The 20,856-nt window shown below is 43.2% G+C and overlaps 1 protein-coding gene across 6 annotated transcripts in view; it reads right to left on the reverse strand.

Moving 5' to 3' along the window:
* Window positions 1-20,856, reverse strand: part of Arhgap19 (Rho GTPase activating protein 19) — a 35,497-nt gene that overhangs the window by 7,086 nt on the left and 7,555 nt on the right. For 5 of the 6 annotated variants that reach the window (NM_001163495.1, NM_027667.3, XM_011247343.1 and 2 more), the window contains exons 2-10: window positions 18,074-18,339; window positions 14,633-14,713; window positions 12,885-13,094; window positions 11,099-11,325; window positions 10,653-10,739; window positions 8,658-8,723; window positions 7,485-7,676; window positions 5,437-5,535; window positions 393-503 (exon numbers count right to left, since the gene is read on the reverse strand). In NM_001163495.1, the coding sequence (NP_001156967.1) occupies window positions 393-503; window positions 5,437-5,535; window positions 7,485-7,676; window positions 8,658-8,723; window positions 10,653-10,739; window positions 11,099-11,325; window positions 12,885-13,094; window positions 14,633-14,713; window positions 18,074-18,339 (1,339 nt within the window). The remainder of the gene's footprint in view (window positions 1-392; window positions 504-5,436; window positions 5,536-7,484; window positions 7,677-8,657; window positions 8,724-10,652; window positions 10,740-11,098; window positions 11,326-12,884; window positions 13,095-14,632; window positions 14,714-18,073; window positions 18,340-20,856) is intronic. The other variant, XM_011247344.3, reaches the window with a different exon arrangement.

Here is a 20,856-nt window from a genome sequence, read left to right on the forward strand (position 1 = left end):
CATAGAGAAACCCTGCATCAAAAAACCAAAAACCAAAAATAAATAAAAACAAACAAACAAACAAACTTAGAGAGCCATGGGGAGCAAGGGAGTGAGCAGTGTCTTCATGGCCTTCGCTTCAGTTCCTGCGCTGAGTTCCCTCCATAATGAACTGTAAGCTATAACCCTTTCCTTCCTGAGTTGTAGCCAGTGTTTCCCACAGCAACAGAAGCAAACCTAACCCCCATGCCCTACCTTCCTGAACTCAGAACATGCGGAATGGTCTGTGTAACCTACAGAAAGGGCCGTGAGCACCGCTGGCTGAGCCAGAGAGTCACAGCAGAACAAGGGCCGGTCTATCAGCCGCCTTCCCAGACAGACAGACAGACAGACAGACAGGCGTATGCTCTTACCAGGTTCATATTTTCTTTGCTGGCTTTCTTCAGTTCCCCCATGGCCACAGACTCTGGAGCAGGAGAACTGTTTTTCTTTTCTGAAGTCATCTGACTGCCCAGGACTTTGCGCTGATTTAGGAACAGAAAATATTTTGGTTTTGAGCATTTATTATTTTGTAGTTGTCTGGCTTGCAAAACTACAACTTCCCCAGTTAAAACAAACAACTCAGCAGCATCTTGTCAACTTCTGTACAGACTGAGGCCGTGTCATGTGAGGAAGGGAAAGCATACAGCAAGCACCAAGAACGAGTGCTTCTCCGGGTGACTTACCCACCGACTATCAGCTAAGGACAGTACCTCTGTGAGCAGCAAGGATACAGGGGCTCCTGAGGGTTGGGCTGTTTTGAGAGAATAGGTGTGGTTTCTCTGTCAGCTGTGGAGGTCGCTTCTCCTCTCCACTAAGGGAACCACAGACTCGGTCTCCTCTAGAATTGTCTCTCTGTCCTTCCTCACACAGGACTAGTAAACGTATAGAAACTGTCCAACAGTTCCTAAAACAGCCACAAAAGGCCCCAGGCTGTCTCAGGATGGTCACATGACCACCGACGAGGACTCCACAGTCTTGAGGAAAGTAATGACTCCATCTGAGAGAGACCTCCCTTCCCTGCAGAGCAAATCTGAATTCTGAAACAAGAGCAGTGTCAAAAATAACCCCCCCAAAAAACAAATTAAGCTAAACTAAAAACCTAAAACATTAACCTCTGTATTATCACTAACAGCAGCAGAGCCAGGTATTTACATGACTCTAGAGGAAGACTGTCTTCCCAAACAAGAGGTCCATGTAGGACTCACCGTCAGATACACCTCTATAAAACTGGGGGGAAAGCAAAACTCTAAAAATTTTGATTTTTTTAAGATTGTGTGTGTGTGTGTGTGTGTGTGTGTGTGTGCAGCATCAGATCCCCTGAAGCTGAAGTTATAGGCCATTGTAAGATGCCCAATATGGGTGCTGGGAACTAAACTCTGGTCCTCTCTATAAGAACTGCTAAGCCATGTCTCTACCTCCCAAAAGTTTTAATTTTTAAAGGACCTAAAAATCAAATAGATTTTTTTTAAAAAGCCAAATAGCTCACACACACACACACACACACACACACACACATGCACACTAGAAAAATCAGGCCTGTATATCCTCCCTTCAGAAGGCAGGAGTTACTTGAGAATGCTGAGCTGGGAATGCCAAGATGCAGGAAACTAGCTATAAAGCTTCCAGCAAATTTCCAGAAGGGCATTCTGAGCTGGACCTGGCTTGTACAAAGCCCTGGGGTTCAATCCCCAAGACCACTAACAAATAAAAACAGTACTGAAATATGCAGAGCTACTGAGCGAAAGTCCTATATCCTCTATCAGTTCAAACCTCTCCTCATTTATAATGAAACCACTTTGCCCATCTGTGTAGAAAGCTGTTGCTCTGGGCTTGGGATGTGGCTCAATGGCAGAGTGCTTGCTCACATGTATGAGGCCCTGGGTTCAGCTGATAGTGACTTCAAAAAAAGAAAGAAAAGAAAAAAAGAATAATGTTCTAAAATGTTTTATCCTCATTACTTCTGAAGTTCTAAGTAAAGAGCGTAATAGCCAAACACACAGCAGCACCTACATTTAAGCAATAACTGTCAATACACCTCAAAGCACAGCAGAAAACCACAGCCATCCAAGAACAACTAAAGAAACAGAGATCCTGTCTCAAAAAAACAAAACAGAACAGAACCGATGCAGTTATGCTTAGTGCCTTATCCACTTCAGTACTTGCTTCAGTGGCTTTACTAAAGTCCCAGTGTCATCAAACTGAGGCAGCTCACCCATCCACATTGTTCCTCCTAAACAAGCGATAACTCCACATTCCCTCCATACTGCTGACCCCTGCTAATCACGAGTGACTTAAACCACTTTAGTTCCTCAAATAAACAGAACTGTACAACATTTACCTTGTGACTGGCTTTAGATTTAATTTAGCATGATGTCCTCAAGGGCCCACTGTGATGAAGAGTATGTTAGACTTTCCTTCCTTTTAAGGACGGAAAATCCTCCACTCTCTCCACACTTCTCATATGCAGTCCTCCAATAGACAGCTAAGCTGCTTCAACCTTTAGGCCGCTGTAAATAACATTTCCATGAACACTATAAAGATAACTCCCTGTGAAGGGACTCTGAGCAGCCCGAGCAGGCGACCATGGTTCAGGCAGGCCTTGCCTTTCTCTCCCATTCCCTTTGCCTTATTAAAAACCACTAGATTACATTCCTAAAGCTAGCCACCAAGGTCTATTCCCTCATTTGGCCACTTCCTCCCCCTGAGGCTGACTACCAAGGTCCAGCTACCAAAGTATTGAAGTGCAGCGATCAAAGCCCCCTTTGTCTCACCTAATTAACACGCCCAATCAAAGTTAAACACCTCATCCTAACAGACTTTCCCATTTTCCCTTGTGCCATGTCTGCCTCCTCTCTACCTAGAGGCAGTAGTCCTCTGCCCCCCAGGACAAATATCTCTCCCCCCTCTCCCTTGTTCCCTTCCTCTTCTCCTTCATTCTCCTATCTTTGTCTCTTATTCCCTGCCCTCTGTCTCTCTGGGGCAAATAAGCCTCCTTTGTGCTGAAAACTTGGTCTTGGGGTCCTGAGCCCATACTTTTCCTTTCACTGTGAGACCCTGCTTTCAATTCCTTGGCACAGAATGGAAACTGGCAGGTCATAAAGTAGTTCTATTGCTGATTTTCTGAGAGATGGTCATACTGTTTTCCCCAACAGCTTTGCCATTTTATACTCCCAGCAGTAGTGTACAGGGTTCTCTGATTTGTGGACAGAGTCATCCCAGTGGGTATGAGGTTTCGTGGTATGGTGGGTAACTTTACATGCCCCTAACAATGAGTAATGATGAACACCTTGTGTCTTTCTTGGTCACATGCCTTAAGAGAAATGTCTATTCTGGTTGTTTCCTGTTTTGTAATGAGCTTGGATTTTCAGCACTATTGAGCCATATAAGTTCCTTCTATATTCCAGACATTATCTCCTAACCAGATACATGGCTTAAACAAATATTCTCTCCTGCTCCACAAGGCATTTTTTCACTCCACTGTGAATAGCAAACCAAACACTTCAGCGAGTGTCATGTCCCAGAGGTCACTTAGCCCCATCCGTGAGGATAGAGAATAGATTCTAGACCTCTACAAAGTATAAAAAGAATCAAAACTGCTGGTGGTGGGAGTACAACACCTTTAACCCCAGCACTCAGGAGGCAGAGGCAGACGCATCTCTGTGACTTCAAGGCCACCTTGGTCTACAGAGCAAGTTCTAGGACAGCCAAGGCTACACAGAGAAACCCTGTCTTACAAAAACAAACAAACAAAGGATCAAAATTAGGGCTAAATGAAAGTACAACTGCTAATGACTTCAGCTTATGCTGAAATAAAAAGTTATACAAAATAACTTTAAAGTTGTAGTCAAAAGGATCCTTAATATTTATAAAATTATATATTTTAACAATGTTAAAACAATTTCGAAAAGAAAAATAGAAATTGGAATAGAGTTAACCCCTCTGGATTAGCTAGCTGTAGTTTAGGCATTGAAATAAACTTGAGGCCAAGCCACAAGAGGGAGCCATGCCCGACAGTGCCCGGGTGGCCAGGAACCAGAGGGAGGACAACCCAGAAACCCAGGGTGGCACAAAAAAGCAAAAACCAACGAAATGATTCCTAACGATATTCTGCTATACTCATAGATTGGTGCTTACCCCACTTGACATCAGAGGCTTCATCCAGCAACTGATAGAAACAGATGCAGAGACCCACAGCCAAACGTTAGGTAGAGTCAGGGAACCCCACAGAAGAGAAGAAAAGACTGTAGGATCTGAGAGGTTGAGAACACAGTCCACACAATCAACTAAGCAAGGCTCATAGGGGCTTGTGAAGACTGAAGCAACAAACGTGGGTCCTATATGGGTTTGAGTTTGGTCTTCTATGTACACTCTGTGGTTGTGTAGCTTGGTGTTCTTGCAGGACTCCTAACAGTGGAAGTTGGGGGATTTTCTGACTCTTTTGCCTGTGTTTGGGACCCTTTTCCTTCTACTGGGTTGCCTCGTCCAGCCTTGATATGAGGGAGGTGCCAGGTCTTATTGTAACTTGTTCTGCCATGTTCAATGGATAGATATCCCTGAGTGACCTGCTGTGTTCTGGAGGGAAACAGAAAGAGTGTATCTGGGGAAGAGGGGAGGTGTGAAGTGGGGGATAGAAGCTGGGAGGAGAAACGGAGGTAGTGACGTAATGGATGAGAAAAGAATACAAAGAAAGAAATGTGAACCCTGTGACTGAACCTGACAGCAGCTCCCACTAACTGCAGTAATGGTCAGCAGCCTGCACACTTAGTGACAGCAGCAATGACACAGAAATGCATTTTCTATTTGTTCTAGAAACAAGATTTCTAGTCATTTTGATACATGGAAAGAAACAACAGTGAAAATATTAAGTTCACCAAAATAAAAGATACAAAATTCATTGGGAGCATTAGAAAGTCCAATGTCCAACAACGTCCCTCGTCCCCAGCTAAGAGTGAAGCAGGGAGCAAGAGAGACTCCTGTCCTCAGACCCCAGGAGGAGGGAAGGCCAGTACTACTTTCCCACTATAGTGTTCCTTCAATTTCTAACATAGTAAAATGCTTTAGAAAATAAGGCCTGGGGCTGGAGAGATGGCTCAATGGTTACAAGCACTGGCTGCTCTTCCAGAGGTCCTGAGTTCAATTCCCAGCAACCACATGGTGGCTCACAACTATCTGCAATGGGATCTGATGCCCTCTTCTGGTGTGTCTGAGGAGAGCAATAGTGTACTAACATATATAAAATAAATGAATCTTTAATTAAAAAAGAAAAGAAGGCCTTTTCCAAACTTTTCCTTTTCTGTCTCCTTACTAATTAACCCTTTCTAGGACTCCAAGGAACAGAATTAAGTTGTTTAAACACAAGAAAATAAGGCGCAAATTTCCTGAGAACTGATGTGGGCAGCAGGAACACAGGCTTACCTTGATAAGCCCACTGAAGGAGCGTGAGCGGGCTCTCTTCTGGACCCTGGGAGTAGAAGGTTCTCTCCCTGGTGTTTGAGTCAGAGACTGCTTATGGAACTACAAAAAATACAGAGACCATTGTATTAACATTGTGCCATCAAGAAACAGCAACCTAGGGCAAATAATACCTGAGTGAAGATACTTAGAAAGTCAAAGACTCCCTAGATGTATAGGGTAGGTTCACAGGCAATCACAAAAGCAGAAGGGACATTCAAAAACAAAAACACAAAATATACTCAATTACTTGAAGAAGTCCTAAGACTCAGATTCTCTGAACAAGGGATGCCCATGCCTGCTTTACAGACAGGAAACCAGGACCCACAGTGCTTAAGAGCTTGTCTCAGACCTGCTAGCAAACCAGAATTATTTTTGCATCAAGTACCTTGGAAGCAGAACATAGCATAAGCCATGAGAGTCCCCAGTTTAACAAACTATATGCCAGGATTTATTTTAAGATAGAGTCTCATGTAGCACAAGCTGGCCTCAACTCTCTATATAGCCAAGGATGACCTTTAACTCCTAATCTTCCTGCCTCTACCTTCCAAGTCCTGACATTATAAACCTAGATGGCCATACCCAGTTTATGAGGCATCAGGAATCCAACCTAGGGTGCATGAATGGAGGACAAGCCCTCTACCAACTGAACTCCTAAGCCAGAATGCTCCTAAGGTATTGAAACTCTCTGTCAGCCAGCACTGCTATGAAGGGAAAGAGATTGAACGCAGACTTTGAATGCTGTCAGCTCTTTGTATAAAGACATCTCCAGTTTAAAAAAAGGGGCAGCAGGGGGAGGCACTGTAGTCTTTAACCAAGTTCTGGTTGTCCCAGAACTCCCTATGTAGAGCAGGCTAGCTGAACTCACAGAGATCTACCTGTCTCTACTTCTCTACTGCTGGAATTACAGATGTCTAACACCACACTTGAGTTCTGCTACTCTTAAAACCATCTCTATGGCCATGACAAAACACTTGTAGAGGACTTTGTCCATTGATGGGAACAGCTCAGTCCCCAGCAGTGTCTGATACCTCTTTATCTTGCCTTATGCTAGAGATGCACCCCTCCCCCCAAAATAAAGGCAGTCTTTCCCAAAGAAGGAACAAGCTGAACAAGAATGAAGAGCTGACTACTGCGGTTCAATCTACAATGTCCTCCAAAGCCAGGGGTGGGAGGTACTGGCTCACAGGGGCACGGCCTCTAAGGGGTACTATGACACCTGGTCATGTGGTGCACTGCTTTGCCCTGCTCATGCTGGTGCCTTAATATCAGGCCTCCCACAGGGCCACTCAGTCAAGGACAGAAACTTCCACCCCTGTGTGCCAAGTGCAACTCCTTCCTTTCACATGTTGACTACCCCAGGAGTCTGCACAGGGAGTGAGGACTGACTGATGCACTGGCCTTGCCTGAACAGCACAATCCAAAGGAACTAAGACAAATCTCCTGAGAGACTCCCAACCAGGAAGGATTCACTCAAGTCATACTGAGTCCTCAAAGTAGCAAATGAATGACCTAACCTTACCTCCAAAACCCCAAAATAAGCAAACGCAGACACCAGAATTCCTGTTTAATACACTAGGACCCTGTTTTAGGCTGTTTTCTAACCACAAACAATCCATCCATCCATCAGGAAGAGCTGCCTCTTTTGCTCTGCCAGCCTCTCCTCCTTTACAAGCTCTATGTATGCATGCTACAACTGTTTCACAAAGCTGGAAATGGAAATTCAGAAATTATATCCCTAGGGAGCACACAGCACTGCAGTCCTGGAATGGTACGTTGGAGCTGCTGGTCCACACAAACCCTGGAGCGTTTTTGTCAGGTGACTAAAATTACAGATGTTTAAGCACAGCTAACTGCAGAGAGTCAAGCACTCTGACACCTCTCTCCAGAACTGCAATTCCACAGACAAGCCTGATTTTTTTTTTGACTGAGCCAAAGCCTGTTCCAATGTGATTCTGAGTGGTGTTCTCCAGCGATTCCTAGAGCCCACCTATGTCCCTGTACCCAGGCACCTGTCTGAGAAGTTGTTTCTTCTTCGCGGAGTCTGGCCAGTTATGAACATGCTGGAAGAGTTCTCTCAGCGCCTCTTCTGTGTGCTGCTGGGTCTCCTCCTGCTGAGAGGAAGGATCTACCCTGTTCTGTCTCTGACATCTTGCCAGCTGGAAGGACATGTTATGACATGAGGTTGTCAGATCAAGGTCATCCTAAAGGAAAATGTATAAAACATGCAGTTAGAATTCTGCCAAGCCAGGCAGTGGTGATGCACGCCTTTAATCCCAGAACTCCAGAAGCAGAGGCAGCTGGATCTCTGTGAGTTTGAGGCCAGCTTGGCCTACAGAGCCAATCCCAGGACAGCCAGAGCTACATAGTGATACCCTGTCTTAAGACACCAAACAATATTGCCATAAACAATTGTAGCTGTTTGAGTTCGATTTTCAGAACACTTTTTAATTTCAAGTAGTACTTGTTGCTATACAATAAAGTAAGCCCCAAAGTATTAGTCCCAGCAGATAGAACAAAAACAAGAAACAAACAAAAACAAAGGCTTAAGGTGAAATTTAACTTCATCCAGACACTGAAGTGATAACCAACCATAGAGCCCATGGCTGCTGGGCCTTGGCTGAATCTCTTTTCCACACAAACTGCGTGGAAGGAATAAAAGCAACAGCTCTCCAAAAACACCACGCCTAGTTAAACTAGGATTAAAATGCAGTTTCTTACTTAGTCACACCTAATATTCACTGAATGAGAGAAAAACCACACAGGAGTAGAAAACACAGCATAAGATGGCAGCCTCCACGTCTGTCTCTCAGGCTACATCCAGGTCAGCCACATGCTGGTGCCTTTTCTAGAAGGACTGAACTTTTGCTTCTATAATTAATGGTGTTTAAATGTTGCTTGGCTCATAGGCTAATAAAATGTATACAAGTTTTATGAAAACTTTAACATATGATGTATGCTATGACACACGTGCAGAGGACATCATCACTAGTGAGCTCTCTGAAAGCCAGTGAGCATATGGTACATAGGGCATTTCTATTTCAACAGCTCCCTTCTCCATCTTTGACCCTGCTAAAACAAATGACTAGGTAAATTTACAGGCTTAAGTATAATGTTATACTTTGTTTTAAAACTTCACTAGTCTTAATTCTTCCCTTGTTTAGAGACCAGTTTCCTGTTCTTACCTTTGACATTTGAGTTCTGGAGCCCAAATAGTATAATCTGGCACATTCGCGAATATAAGCAGGAGCCTGGGCAGGACATAAAAGGAAACCAGGGCTTAGTGGTTATTAGGATCTAAAAATCTTTCAGGCCACAGAAAGAGAATCATAACATTATCTAATGGGTAGATTACTCTGAAAAGCCAAACACTTTCCAAAATACCATATTTGACCAAATAGACACCTCCATAGGTCTGATAGGAAGCTGTAGGAAGTCACCACTGTAGTTGCTGTTTTAAAAACAAAGGTAGCACAAGGCACTGACGAGCCAAAATACAAATACAGACGGTCCCCAGTGTCTCTCTCTGCTTCCTGCTATCTCAGCTATTCCATGTCTCTGCTCCAGCAGCATGGGCTCTAACTTTCTTTTTTTTTTTTTTTTTTTTTAAAGATTTATTTATTTATTATATGTAAATACACTGTAGCTGTCTTCAGACACACCAGAAGAGGGAGTCAGATCTTGTTACGGATGGTTGTGAGCCACCATGTGGTTGCTGGGATTTGAACTCTGGACCTTCGGAAGAGCAGTCGGGTGCTCTTACCCACTGAGCCATCTCACCAGCCCCGGGCTCTAACTTTCTAAAACTGTAAGCCTAAATTAAAAACTTTCCTTTAGGGCTGGAGAGATAGCTCAGCAGTTAAGAGCACTGACTGCTCTTCCAAAGGTCCTGAGCTCAATTCCCAGCAACCACATGGTGGCTAACAACCATCTGTAATGGGATCTGATGCCCTCTTCTGGTGTGTCTGAAGGGAGCAAATAGTGTACTCATATACATAAAATAAATAAATAAATAAATCTTTAAAATTAAAAAAAAAAAAAAAAAAAAAAAAAACTTTCCTTTAAGCCGGGCGTGGTGGCGCACGCCTTTAACCCCAGCACTCAGGAGGCAAAGGCAGGTGGATTTCTGAGTTCGAGGCCAGCCTGGTCTACAAAGTGAGTTCCAGGACAGCCAGGGCTACACAGAGAAACCCTGTCTCAAAAACAAAAAACAAAAAACAAAACAAAAAACAAAAACAAAAAACCTTTCCTTTATAAGTTGCTTTGGTTAGCCATATTTGTTAGTGCACACTTTCAATCCCAGTATTTGGCAGGCAGGTGGATCTCTGTGAGTTTAAGGCTAGCCTGGGCTACATAGTGAGTTCTACAATAGCCAGGGCTATCAGAGAGACCCTGTGTCAAACAAACAAAAACCTAAAACAAAACAAAACAAAATTTTAAAAGTTGCCTTGGCCATTGTGTCCTGTTGCAGTAATAGAACAGTAACGAGACACATGAAAAACTGTTCCACGTCACTCATCCCTGCGGACATGAGAACTACAGTGAGACCCATCCCACCCCCTTAGGATGACAACGATGAGAAAATAAGCACCAGACAAAAGCAGGAGCTGGAAAGGACATGGACCCCACTCTACTGTTAGGAGACAGGGAAAACAATACAGGTAGTGCAGACAACAGCATGGCAGTTTCTCGAAAACCTTTAAAAAGTATTACCATATAACCTATGAAATATACCAAAAAAAGAAAAAAGAAAGAAAAGAAAAAGGCAGGGCTGTGTGGAGTGTTTACACATCCATGTGAATTCACAGCAGCACTGCAACAGCTTAGCCACAGGCGCAGTCTGAATGTTTACTCACGTATGAATACATTAGCAGTATGTGCAGTGTACACACCAAAAAATACTACGCAGCCTTCAGAAAGGAAATGCTACCACACACTACACTGGATAAATTTGAAGACATTATGCTGAGTGAGTCAGTCAGTCATAAAACGATTAAAAAAAAAAAACCTAAAAGATTAGAAATAGATCTGCCATAACAGAGAGACTCATTCTATTTCCATGTCTAGCCCTCCCCACTGTCCACTCCGCCTTACAATCCCACACAGTGCCTCTCCTCCAGGGTCACACTCTGCCCCATCTTCCTTTTCCTATTACCAACTAAATGCCACCCCTCACCTACCTTAAAAAGTTTCTGAGAGTGTTTGATCATAAAAGCCATTCCTGTGTTTAACTTTATGATATTCTCCTGAAGATCATTTGCAGTGACCTAGTCAGTGGAAAGAGACCAAACAAAGAGCATTAAGAACTGAGAAGTGCTCACCAGTGCATGTCGCTGAAAGGCTTTGGGCTAGCAGGTTTCCACTTAAAAAGACATAAGCCGGGCGTGGTGGCACACGCCTTTAATCCCAGCACTTGGGAGGCAGAGGCAGAGGCAGGCGGATTTCTGAGTTTGAGGCCAGCCTGGTCTACAAAGTGAGTTCCAGGACAGCCAGGGCTACACAGAGAAACCCTGTCTCAAAAAAAAAAAAAAAAAAAAAAAAAGAAGAAGAAGAAGAAGAAGAAGAAGAAAAAGAGAAAGAAAAGAAAAGAAAATCAAGCCCTAAAGATCTTCCCCTCAATACTAACATTTTTGGGCCACAGGACATGGGGTGCAAACATAAGAGCAAGGTTATGGGCAGACATCTTATTCTTGTCTTGCTTCTTCGCTGTCTGATACAGGAGATCAAGCAGTAACTTTAGCAAGTTACGATTGGCTGGAGGGAGGATGAGGAAGAGCAGCTGCAGGGCCTCAATCTGCCGCTCCTTGTCTGGTATGTTGGTCTTATTTCCTTTATCATCAAACTGCATCAGATCTGGAAAACAAAACAAAACAAAACAAAATATTATTGGAAAGGAAAAAATAAACCAGCCAAAAAAAGTCAATGCAATTTTGATTATTATTTTCCTCTCACTCCCACTAAAGAAAGAGAAGGAAAAAAATCAATCATAAAGGAAATTCAAAACTGCTAATACCTTAGGAAGGTCCTAGATTCAAATACCAATACTATAAAAAACTAATAAAACAAAATAAAATAGGCAATTAATGGACTTTGCAAAGTCCTTCCTGTGTGACTATGAACATGTTAGCAGGGAAATCATGAACCCCAGAACCACAAGAAAGAAAAAGCAAAACATAAGAGCTAATGTCAATCTAAGTCAACAACTAAAGACAACCCAATTTTAAAATGTGAGAAAGCTTTAAATAGAAGGTGCGGTGTGATGATGCACACCTGTGTGCCTAGCACTGAGGAGGAGGAGTGTCAAGCCTGAGTCACCTTATCTCAAACAAACAAACAAACAAACTAACTAAATAGACATCCCTTCAAAGAAAAGAACATACACAAGCCAGGCACAGTGATGCACACCCATGGTTCTAGCTACGTAGGAGGCAGATAAAGAATTGTGAGTTTGAGGCCAGCCTAGGTAATTTAGCAAGGCCTGTCAATTTAAAGAAAGGGGAAGAGGGAATGGAAAGGAAAGGAGAGATGTCATAAGAGTGGTCCAGCTGAGCATGCTGGGATGTCAGCTATCAATAAAACAGTCACACAGACTGGGATGACCTGAACAAAAGCACTGGCAATACAAATGCTGGCACGGAGAGCACAAGCCTTCTACTACTGGTGAGAGAACTGAATGGTGTGACCACTTTGGGTCTTTTGCCTGCATGTATGTGTGCAACACATGTGTGCACTGCTCTCTGAGGCCAGAAGAGAGCATCAGATCTCCTGAAACTGGAGTTATAGACAGCTGTGAACCACAAAGTAGGTGCTAGGAATTGAACCAGGATCCTCTTAACCACTGAGCCATCTCTCCAGCCCCAGTGGAACCACTTTGGAAAACATGTGGGCCTCAAAATGTTAGTTACAGTGATGTCCCAACAATACCCAAAAGAATGGAATCATGTCCACGGGAGCTCTGATGATGTCAGCCCTGCTCTTCCCGACCCGCATATGCCGTGGCTAAAGGGTAAGTCAGAGGGAACCGTGTACAGCATGACTCCAAGCAGCTCTGCTCCAACTGTGCCACAGTGCGTGTGCTCTCAAGAACAGGGAGTCACCGGGCGGCCCGACGGAGGACATCGGCTACTGCACCAAACACGGCAGAGAGATCTGACTCCTACGAATTGTCCTCTGACCTCCACATGCATGTTATGTCATGTGCACAGAACATACAAAATAAAGAGAACGATGAAGAGGAAGAAGACAACTGATCAAATCAAACTTAACTGCCAAGATCTGTAAGTACTCAGAGGAGGCCAGAAGGCTCCTGAAGTCTGAGCCAACATCAGAGCACTGTAGAGAGTAACAAGCAACGGGATATCACAAGGACTTTACTGAAGTGAAAAACACGTTCATCTCTTTCTTATACTCACCAGCAATTTTGAGGTGTACATGAAAATGTTTATGGGTCAGCAGGGGCTCGGGTAACTCTCCTAGAAACATCTTCAGCAGCGTGGCCACATCATTTGAGTGAAACTCTCCTGAATCCAAGTCAATATCAGTCCCGTTATTGAGAGCATCCCTCAAAAGCTGCTGTCGAACACTGTTGCCTGGTACTCTAAACAAGCCCTCCACTCGCAAGTCTGCTCAGCACGGCCAGGCCAAAAGAAACAAAAGAGAATCGATGATTAATGTACACTGAATAAAGATATCTTTCCCTTTAAAGACCTTTCACAGAGCCCTTTCTAAAGAAGGTTTTGACAATATTTCTAGGGAAGTTCGAAACCTTGTGGGGCCCCTGAACATCTGAAGATGACTGAGGTACCATTAGATACTGAATTTAATATAATCAATGACCAAAAAAAAAAAAAAAAAAGCTTGATAAGTAAGGTGAAAGAAAACTCAAATCTTAAGACCCCCTTATGAGGTTTCATAGATAGACTCTGCTCCTTGAGAGTCTGTTCCTCATAGATAGAGTTTATCTATGAAAATTTGTGGTGCCTGTAAACTGTTTTCTTCAGCCAAGAATAAATGAAGTCTCTGCATTGTTGTGTGACTCAGAGAATTCTAATATATCACCCTGCAGCTAACAGACTCCCAAAAGCTTAGAGTCACTCCAAATAAGCTGATCCCACCCAACTAGTTCTTAAAAAGAAAGCTTGTCCATGTTTCCATCTTTGGGCGTCCCCCCAATTCTGGGGCCTGAGTTTGTGCCCAAGGAATCAGGCAAGTGATAGCAAAGGCATGAATGGGACCCACAGCAAGCTGAAAAACACGCCCCTGTGCGACAGCAGGTCATACCCACACAGCAGCTGGGTTGAGGGAGCCAGGTATTCTCATCACTCAAACAAGCTGAAAGCCTGAATTCTCCTCATCTCAAATCCCTGATGGCTTGTTATGGTTTTAATACATCTTTGGCCAACAACAACCAACCAAAAAACCCCCACAAATTCACATGCCTCAAAAGCCATTTTCTTAAAATATTTTTTTTAATTTTATGTAGATTGTTGTTTTGTCTGCATGTATGTCTGTATGAGGGCGTTGGGTCCCCTGGAACTGGAGTTACAGACAGTTGTGAGTCACCATGTGAGTGCTGGAAATTGAACCCAGGTCCTCTGGAAGAACAGAGCCATTTCTCCAGCTCCTGCCTCAAACCCTTCTAAGATGTGAGTCTGCAACCTCTGCTGTAAGTCCTCCTACACAGCATCTTACACCCAGTAAGTCATAAAGGCGTGTGTGGGCTGATACTTTAAATGTATCAAGCTGTGTTCTTAGAACAACAACCTGTAGGCCACTAAAGACTAAAGACTGAGATGAGAATGATATATTAGCCACTGAGTTCTGAAGATGAAAGTATCATGCTTTCTTGAATAAATGTCATAATTCTTTATCGTAATTCTTTAGGAACATGGAATTGTTCCAGAACTGTCAGAGTTAAGAGGTAATTATAATTTTATAGACATTATCTCATATCTACATCTTTGAAAATAAGGCAAATCAATAACTGATATGAAATTCAAAGGGAATATATTTTTAGAAAATCTACCACCCAAAATTATCAGAGGTTCTTTTTGTTGTGGTTGATTGGGAGTTGGCACCTACTAATCCATTAGTCAACTCTCAGAGGAAAACTGGCAAGTCTTCATTAAATACAGAACACTGAAGCTTTGCGTACTCTTACTTTTGTGCAGATATTCAATCAGCTGATAAATCTGGGCAATGCCTTCCTCCGTCAACGGAGATCCAAATACCACTCCTTTTTCTGGAAAAAAAAAGTCATAGGACCAGGCTATAATTGCATCAAGAGTACAAGGCCATCAATGCAATGATTCTTTCTTATGTGCATGTACTTATGCAGGGGCAAGACACACACATGGTGTCAGAGGACAACTTATGGAAGGGGGCTCTTTCCTTTCACCATGTGGGTGCTGCATCATCCGGCTAGCATCGGATGCCTTTACCTGAGACCCATCTCACCAGCACAAACACCACGGTTCTAAAATCATCCAAGCATCCTATCATTGACTGTTTTCACAAGATTGGTAAACAAAAATCTAAAAAGAATTTAAAACTAAAGACTAGGAATATACCAAAAAAATGCAGCCAGAGCAAATGTCCAGTCAATTCTTTCCAAATTTGATGTCAGATCGTGAATTCCTGGAGGCATAAACTTTTCTTATTTAAGCACACTGATATTTAATTTAAAAATAAGAACCTGGGCTGGTGAGATGGCTCAGTGGGTAAGAGCACCCGACTGCTCTTCTGAAGGTCAGGAGTTCAAATCCCAGCAACCACATGGTGGCTCACAACCATCCGTAACGAGATCTGACTCCCTCTTCTGGAGTTTCTGAAGATAGCTACAGTGTACTTACATATAATAAATAAATAAATCTTAAAAAAAAAAAAAAATAAGAACCTGAAGGTGATTGTCAAATCATGACAATTATTACTAGAGTTGATATAGGATATAATCTTTTTTTCTTTTCTTTAACATTTTTAATAATTCATGTCTTTCCATGTGTATGTGTGTGGGTTACACATATGTGGTGGTGCATATGTATGAGGCTATGGTCTTTGAATGTTTAAATATTTCAGCCTGCCTAATGATTCCCTCATATTTAATAAAATAAAACAGGGCCCCTTTAATACCTTATCAAAAGTAGTACCCACACTTCCTGGCTGACTCTGCGGCCTGTCCCATAGGAGGGAAGTCATACCCAATACTGTCAGCCTGGTCAAAAGCCCATGGCTAGGGGGGGGCCCACAGGCCTTCAGGAGCAACCTACTATTGTTTTGCTAAATTATCCAGCTGTCAAACTGTCTTCTAAATATTTATGCTACAGATGTGAGCTGCTTTCAGCCTCAGCCAGAAAGCCTTCTTTTTCAAGTGGGCATCAGTAGATGTAGAAACTCACAATGGTCACTGTGCTTGCAACAGCTGCTTGTGAGTGCTCAACCCTACACGGTACGTCAGTATCAACATTCTCCCCAGGAGATTCAAGGAACTTGGACAAAAAAAAAAAAAAAAAACCAAAAACAACGTAGGAGCCAGCGATTGTGGTGGAATGCTGTGAAGTGCTTTCTTCTGGAGATGAAGTGTATGCCACACTTACAGCCTCACAGCAGCTGTGGGTGCCTGTCAAGACCTGCACAAGACCGAGCCAGTCAACATCCCAGCACGATGGGGGAGGGGTCCAAAGGCCCCCCAGCTAGCTGTGGACGACTGCAGTTGATGGCTGCTGGGGAAGGAGGCAGTTCCTCTGTGGAGGTGTAGCCACACGGCAACTCCTCAGCTCCACAGCCCCGTGCATACAGAAATCACAAATTAGACTCTGTGGGTTATTAAAAAAGAAAAAAAAACCGCTGGGCAAGGTGGCACACAGGTCAAATCTCAACACTGGAGAGCAGAGTCAGGGGCTCTCTGGGGAGCTCAAGGACACTAGTCTATAAAGACACTAGTCTATAAAGACACTAGTCTATAAAGACACTAGTCTATAAAGACACTAGTCTATAAAGACACTAGTCTATAAAGACACTAGTCTATAAAGACACTAGTCTATAAAGACACTAGTCTACACAGCATGTTACTGACCAGCCAGGACTATATAATGAGAGCCTGTCTCAATATAAACAAACAGGAAGGAAGGAAGGAAGGAAGGAAGGAAGGAAGGAAGGAAGGAACGAAGGAACGAAGGAAGGGAGGGAGGACATGAAGCTCAGATGGGAATACACAAAAGGAGTCCAGGGGAAGTTGGAGGCAAGGAGGCAGACAAGATCATAAAACATTGTATACACAAATGAAATTCTCAAAGAAAAAACTATACATAATACGTATGTGTATATACATATTCATACACCACCTCTCTCTCTCTCTCTCTCTCTCTCTCTCTCTCACACACACACACACACACACACACACTCACACACACACACCACACAAGTGGTGCTACAACTTCTAAAAAAGCTTGGTTTTTGGAGGTGATATAAGAACCGACATTATCTAAGCAGTCCACAGAATGAAAATGTTTGCAAACTACTGTAGTATGTATTTATTTACTTATTTATTTTGATTTTTGAGACAATGTCTGTTTATGTAATCCTGGCTGTATTAGGGCTTGCTATGTAGACCAGGCTAGCCTCAAACTCACCGAGCTCCTTATGCCTCCGCCTTCTGAGTGTTGGGACCAAAGGTGTGCACTACCAGATCCAGCTCTTGTCTTTTTTTCGGGGGGGGGGGGGGGGGGAGGAGGGAGGGTAAGTTTGTATGCAGTTCCGTGGTAGAAAGACTGCTAGGATGGATGTAGTCATGAGCTCATCCTCAGTAGAAGAACAATTATTCAGCATCCTTGACTGTCTTCTCCTGCTATGTAACTTTACTCTGTCTCGTGTCATTTTAACTGAACGAAGCAGTGCATTCCTGTAGTTCCAGCTATTCTAAAGCCTGAGGGTAAGACAATTACTTGAGCCTGGGCAAGAATGTGTGATACAAACTCATAAAGAAAGGCAAGATGGAAGGGAGGGAAGGAAGGAAGAATACCTGAAAAATATTGTTTTCCTATACTACTCACAGGACATGAAAACTGAGATGCCCGTGATAAACCTAAACCAAGCACAGCATCTCTCAAGACTGCGTGTACTTTCTATCTCCTCTTCCTCTGTCCCCTTTTCTTCACCTCCCCTTCCCTCTCTCCTGTCCTCCTCCTCCTCCTTCTTTCCTTCCTCCCTGTCTCTTGAACAGGGTTCACAGTGTGCCCAGGCCGCCCTCAAACTTCAGGTGATTTGCATCACCATTTTAATTCTACTAACAAAAGTGAAGTCAAACAAGTTCTCAGTGAGGTGCAGATGTTGAGAGGATAAAGCCCGCACTGGGAGGAAGGGGCAACAGCTAAAAGCACTTGTCCACTCCTGCAGAGGACCTGGCATGGTGGCTCACACCTGCCTCAACTCCAGTTCCAAGGGATCTGGTGCCCTCTTCTGGCTTCCATGGGCACTTGCATATATCTGGTACACATACAAACAGGCACAAACATAACAAATTTAAAAGTACATAATTTTTTTCAAATAGAGAGTAAAGGCCAATCAGCAGCTAAGACCCACTGCCCTCCATAGGCACAAGACCTACCTTTCCGCTTGAGAGACATTAGAGACCTGAAGAATCCTGCTGCTGGGCCAGCCCCTCCAGGCAGCTTAAGGTCCACTTCACCCATCAGCTGAGCCAACTCAGTTCCCGGCAAATCAATAAGCCTTGTGATGTTGCTGACCACCAATTCGGTGAACACCTCTGGTTTCTCATGTCGGAGTTTCTCCACAAAAAAGTCAGGATTGAAGATAATAGGCTGACCTCGAAGGGGAGAGTCATTGCAAATGACAAAATTGCAGATGGCATCACTAGGGAAAAAAAAAAAATCAAGCAGAAGTGTTTCAGAGGGATCATTTTGTGTTTCTCACTTCCTAGCCCAGGGTTCATCAGTTCCCGAGTGTGCACACAGCAGAGGGCTAACAGGCAGCTCCCTCTGGTACAAGCAGCTGACCTTGGAGTCTGCTCTTCATAGACAAAAAGCATTTGCAGAATGGAAGAGTCTTGCAGCTACATAAAGATATACATTAATGCAGCTTTGCCTAGGCCCACAGACAGGTTTTAGCTGGTTGACCAGTTAGTTAGGGGTTCTTTGTGCACGCTAGTCAAGGGCTCTGTGACATTGTGCTACTAGAGTTAAACCCATTTTCACTTTTAAATCTTTCCCTCTGCATGCCTCTGACGCATGAGTTAGTATGGAAGTCTCACTCTTGCTTAGAAAGGCTCTTCTCTACAAGGTCATATTTAAGAACTCAATCGCTGAGCCAGGAAGACAGCCATGCCTGAGGACCTGAGGTTGATACCTGACTCCCACATGATGGATGCAGAGAACTGATTCCCACCAGCTGTCCTCTGAGCCCCACATCATGCTGTGGTGTATACCCTCACAAAAACACACAAAATAAACACGGGTCAAAAATGGTTTTAAGTATAAATTTTCTAAAAATAACTCTACTGTGTGCATGGTGGCACATGACTGTAATCCCAACATTCTCCATGAGGCTGAGGTGGGAAGGTGGGAGCCGGAGAGCAGCCTATATAATGAGACCCTGACTCAAGCAGTCGTTAAGTTGTTAGAGAGGTGGCTCTTTAAGTGTTAAGAGCACTTGCTGCTTTCCCAGAAACCAGAGTTTGGTCACCAGTACCCATGTCAGGGAGCTCACCAGTAACTACCGCTCCAGAGGATCTGAAAATAATTTTTTAAAACTTCTAAAAAATAATGATTATTATTATTAAAGTTAATTTAATAACAAGAATGTATTACTCTACCTCCTATAGTACACATGATTATTTGCACTCATCATTGATTATTCCTAATGGCTGCTCCTAACCCTTATCATATACATACAGTCATCAGTTATATAGCAGATGAATAAACATAACACATCACAAAGGACTACTTATCATACTTCAGTAAAGCAAAGCTAAATTCACCTGACTCATACAAATACTTTCACAATAAAACATCCACTGCACCCAGGCTATCAAGCACTGTTCCAGGAAAAGTATGTCTCTAAATATTAAACAGATCTAATCAACAGCACATCTTGCTAACCCGACATGACCTTCCCTCACAGTGCTGGGCTCTCTGCATGCTAGGCAAGCACTCTTCCCAGCAATATCTCCAACCTTGGTGGTGTGGTGTGCTGTGGTGTGGTTTGGTTTGTTGTCTTTTGAGACAAGGTCTCTCAAAGTACAGCCAAGGCTGCCCTGCAATTCACTCTCTAGCCCTACTGCCTCAACTTCCCAAATCCTGGGATTACAGGTGTAAACTCTCATACCCAGTTAATAATTTTTGTTTGTGATACTGGTAGTTAAACCCAGGACCAAGTACATGCTAGACAACCGCTCTTCCACTGAGCCACATCCTCAGCCTATCTGATAATTTTTAATAACACCATAATGAAAAGTTCATCAAATCTAATCAGTACGTCCTTGAAAATAAATGATTGCACAGTCTTAACAGCCCCAATCTTCAGTCTGTGGCTACTATATGCCTTTCACTATAAGAAATCACAAAGAATTTAGGGCCAGCAAGATGGCTTATTAGCCAGTAAAATTGCTCACCACCAAGCCCAACAACCTGAGCTTCATCCCTAGGAGCCACAGGGAAGGAGAAAATCAACTCCTACAAACTGTCCTCTGAGTGGCACACACACACACACAAGTCACATCAGAACTTCGAGCTCTGGATGTGTGCTCAGACCTCACTCTTAGAAGCTCTTAGAGCTTATCCGCTCAGCCTTCCGCAGTAGCTCACACGGATCTGCTACATAACCCACATACAGCACACTGGTTTACATGCCAGTTACAATCAGAAGCTTTCACCCTTTAACAAGACACACTTTTTACAGTGTCAGTTATTACAGAACAGAAACAAGAGTCACTATGGAGGAACTACTGTTTATAATCACTGCAAGTGACCATCAAAAAAACATCAGGAAATGCACAGCACAAGAAAAATAACCATGAGGCTGTCTAATCATTTACTGTAATTCACATGCCTTTTAAACCTGAATAACTGGTTTCTGACCAGATTATCTCTAACATTAATGTATATAAAGCACATTATGTCCTAGTCCTGAAGTAGAAACTTGTGTACATGTAAAAGCCTACAGACTTGCATTATTTTAACATCCAGAGCATGACTGGTTATGAGATTTTTGTCACTGTTGTCCCTTCCAGTCCTAAACTGGATCAAATACACACACTTGAAAAGGAACAAGAAACACAAAGCCCTCCTTCCTACCAGTCATCACCCTAAAATACGCTTTCTCCTAAACAGCTTAAACAGGTTCAAGGCTGCCTTAAGGAAAGAAGATGGACTG

This window comes from Mus musculus, chromosome 19, assembly GCF_000001635.26.
Source record: "Mus musculus strain C57BL/6J chromosome 19, GRCm38.p6 C57BL/6J".
NCBI classification, from domain to species: Eukaryota; Metazoa; Chordata; class Mammalia; order Rodentia; family Muridae; genus Mus; species Mus musculus.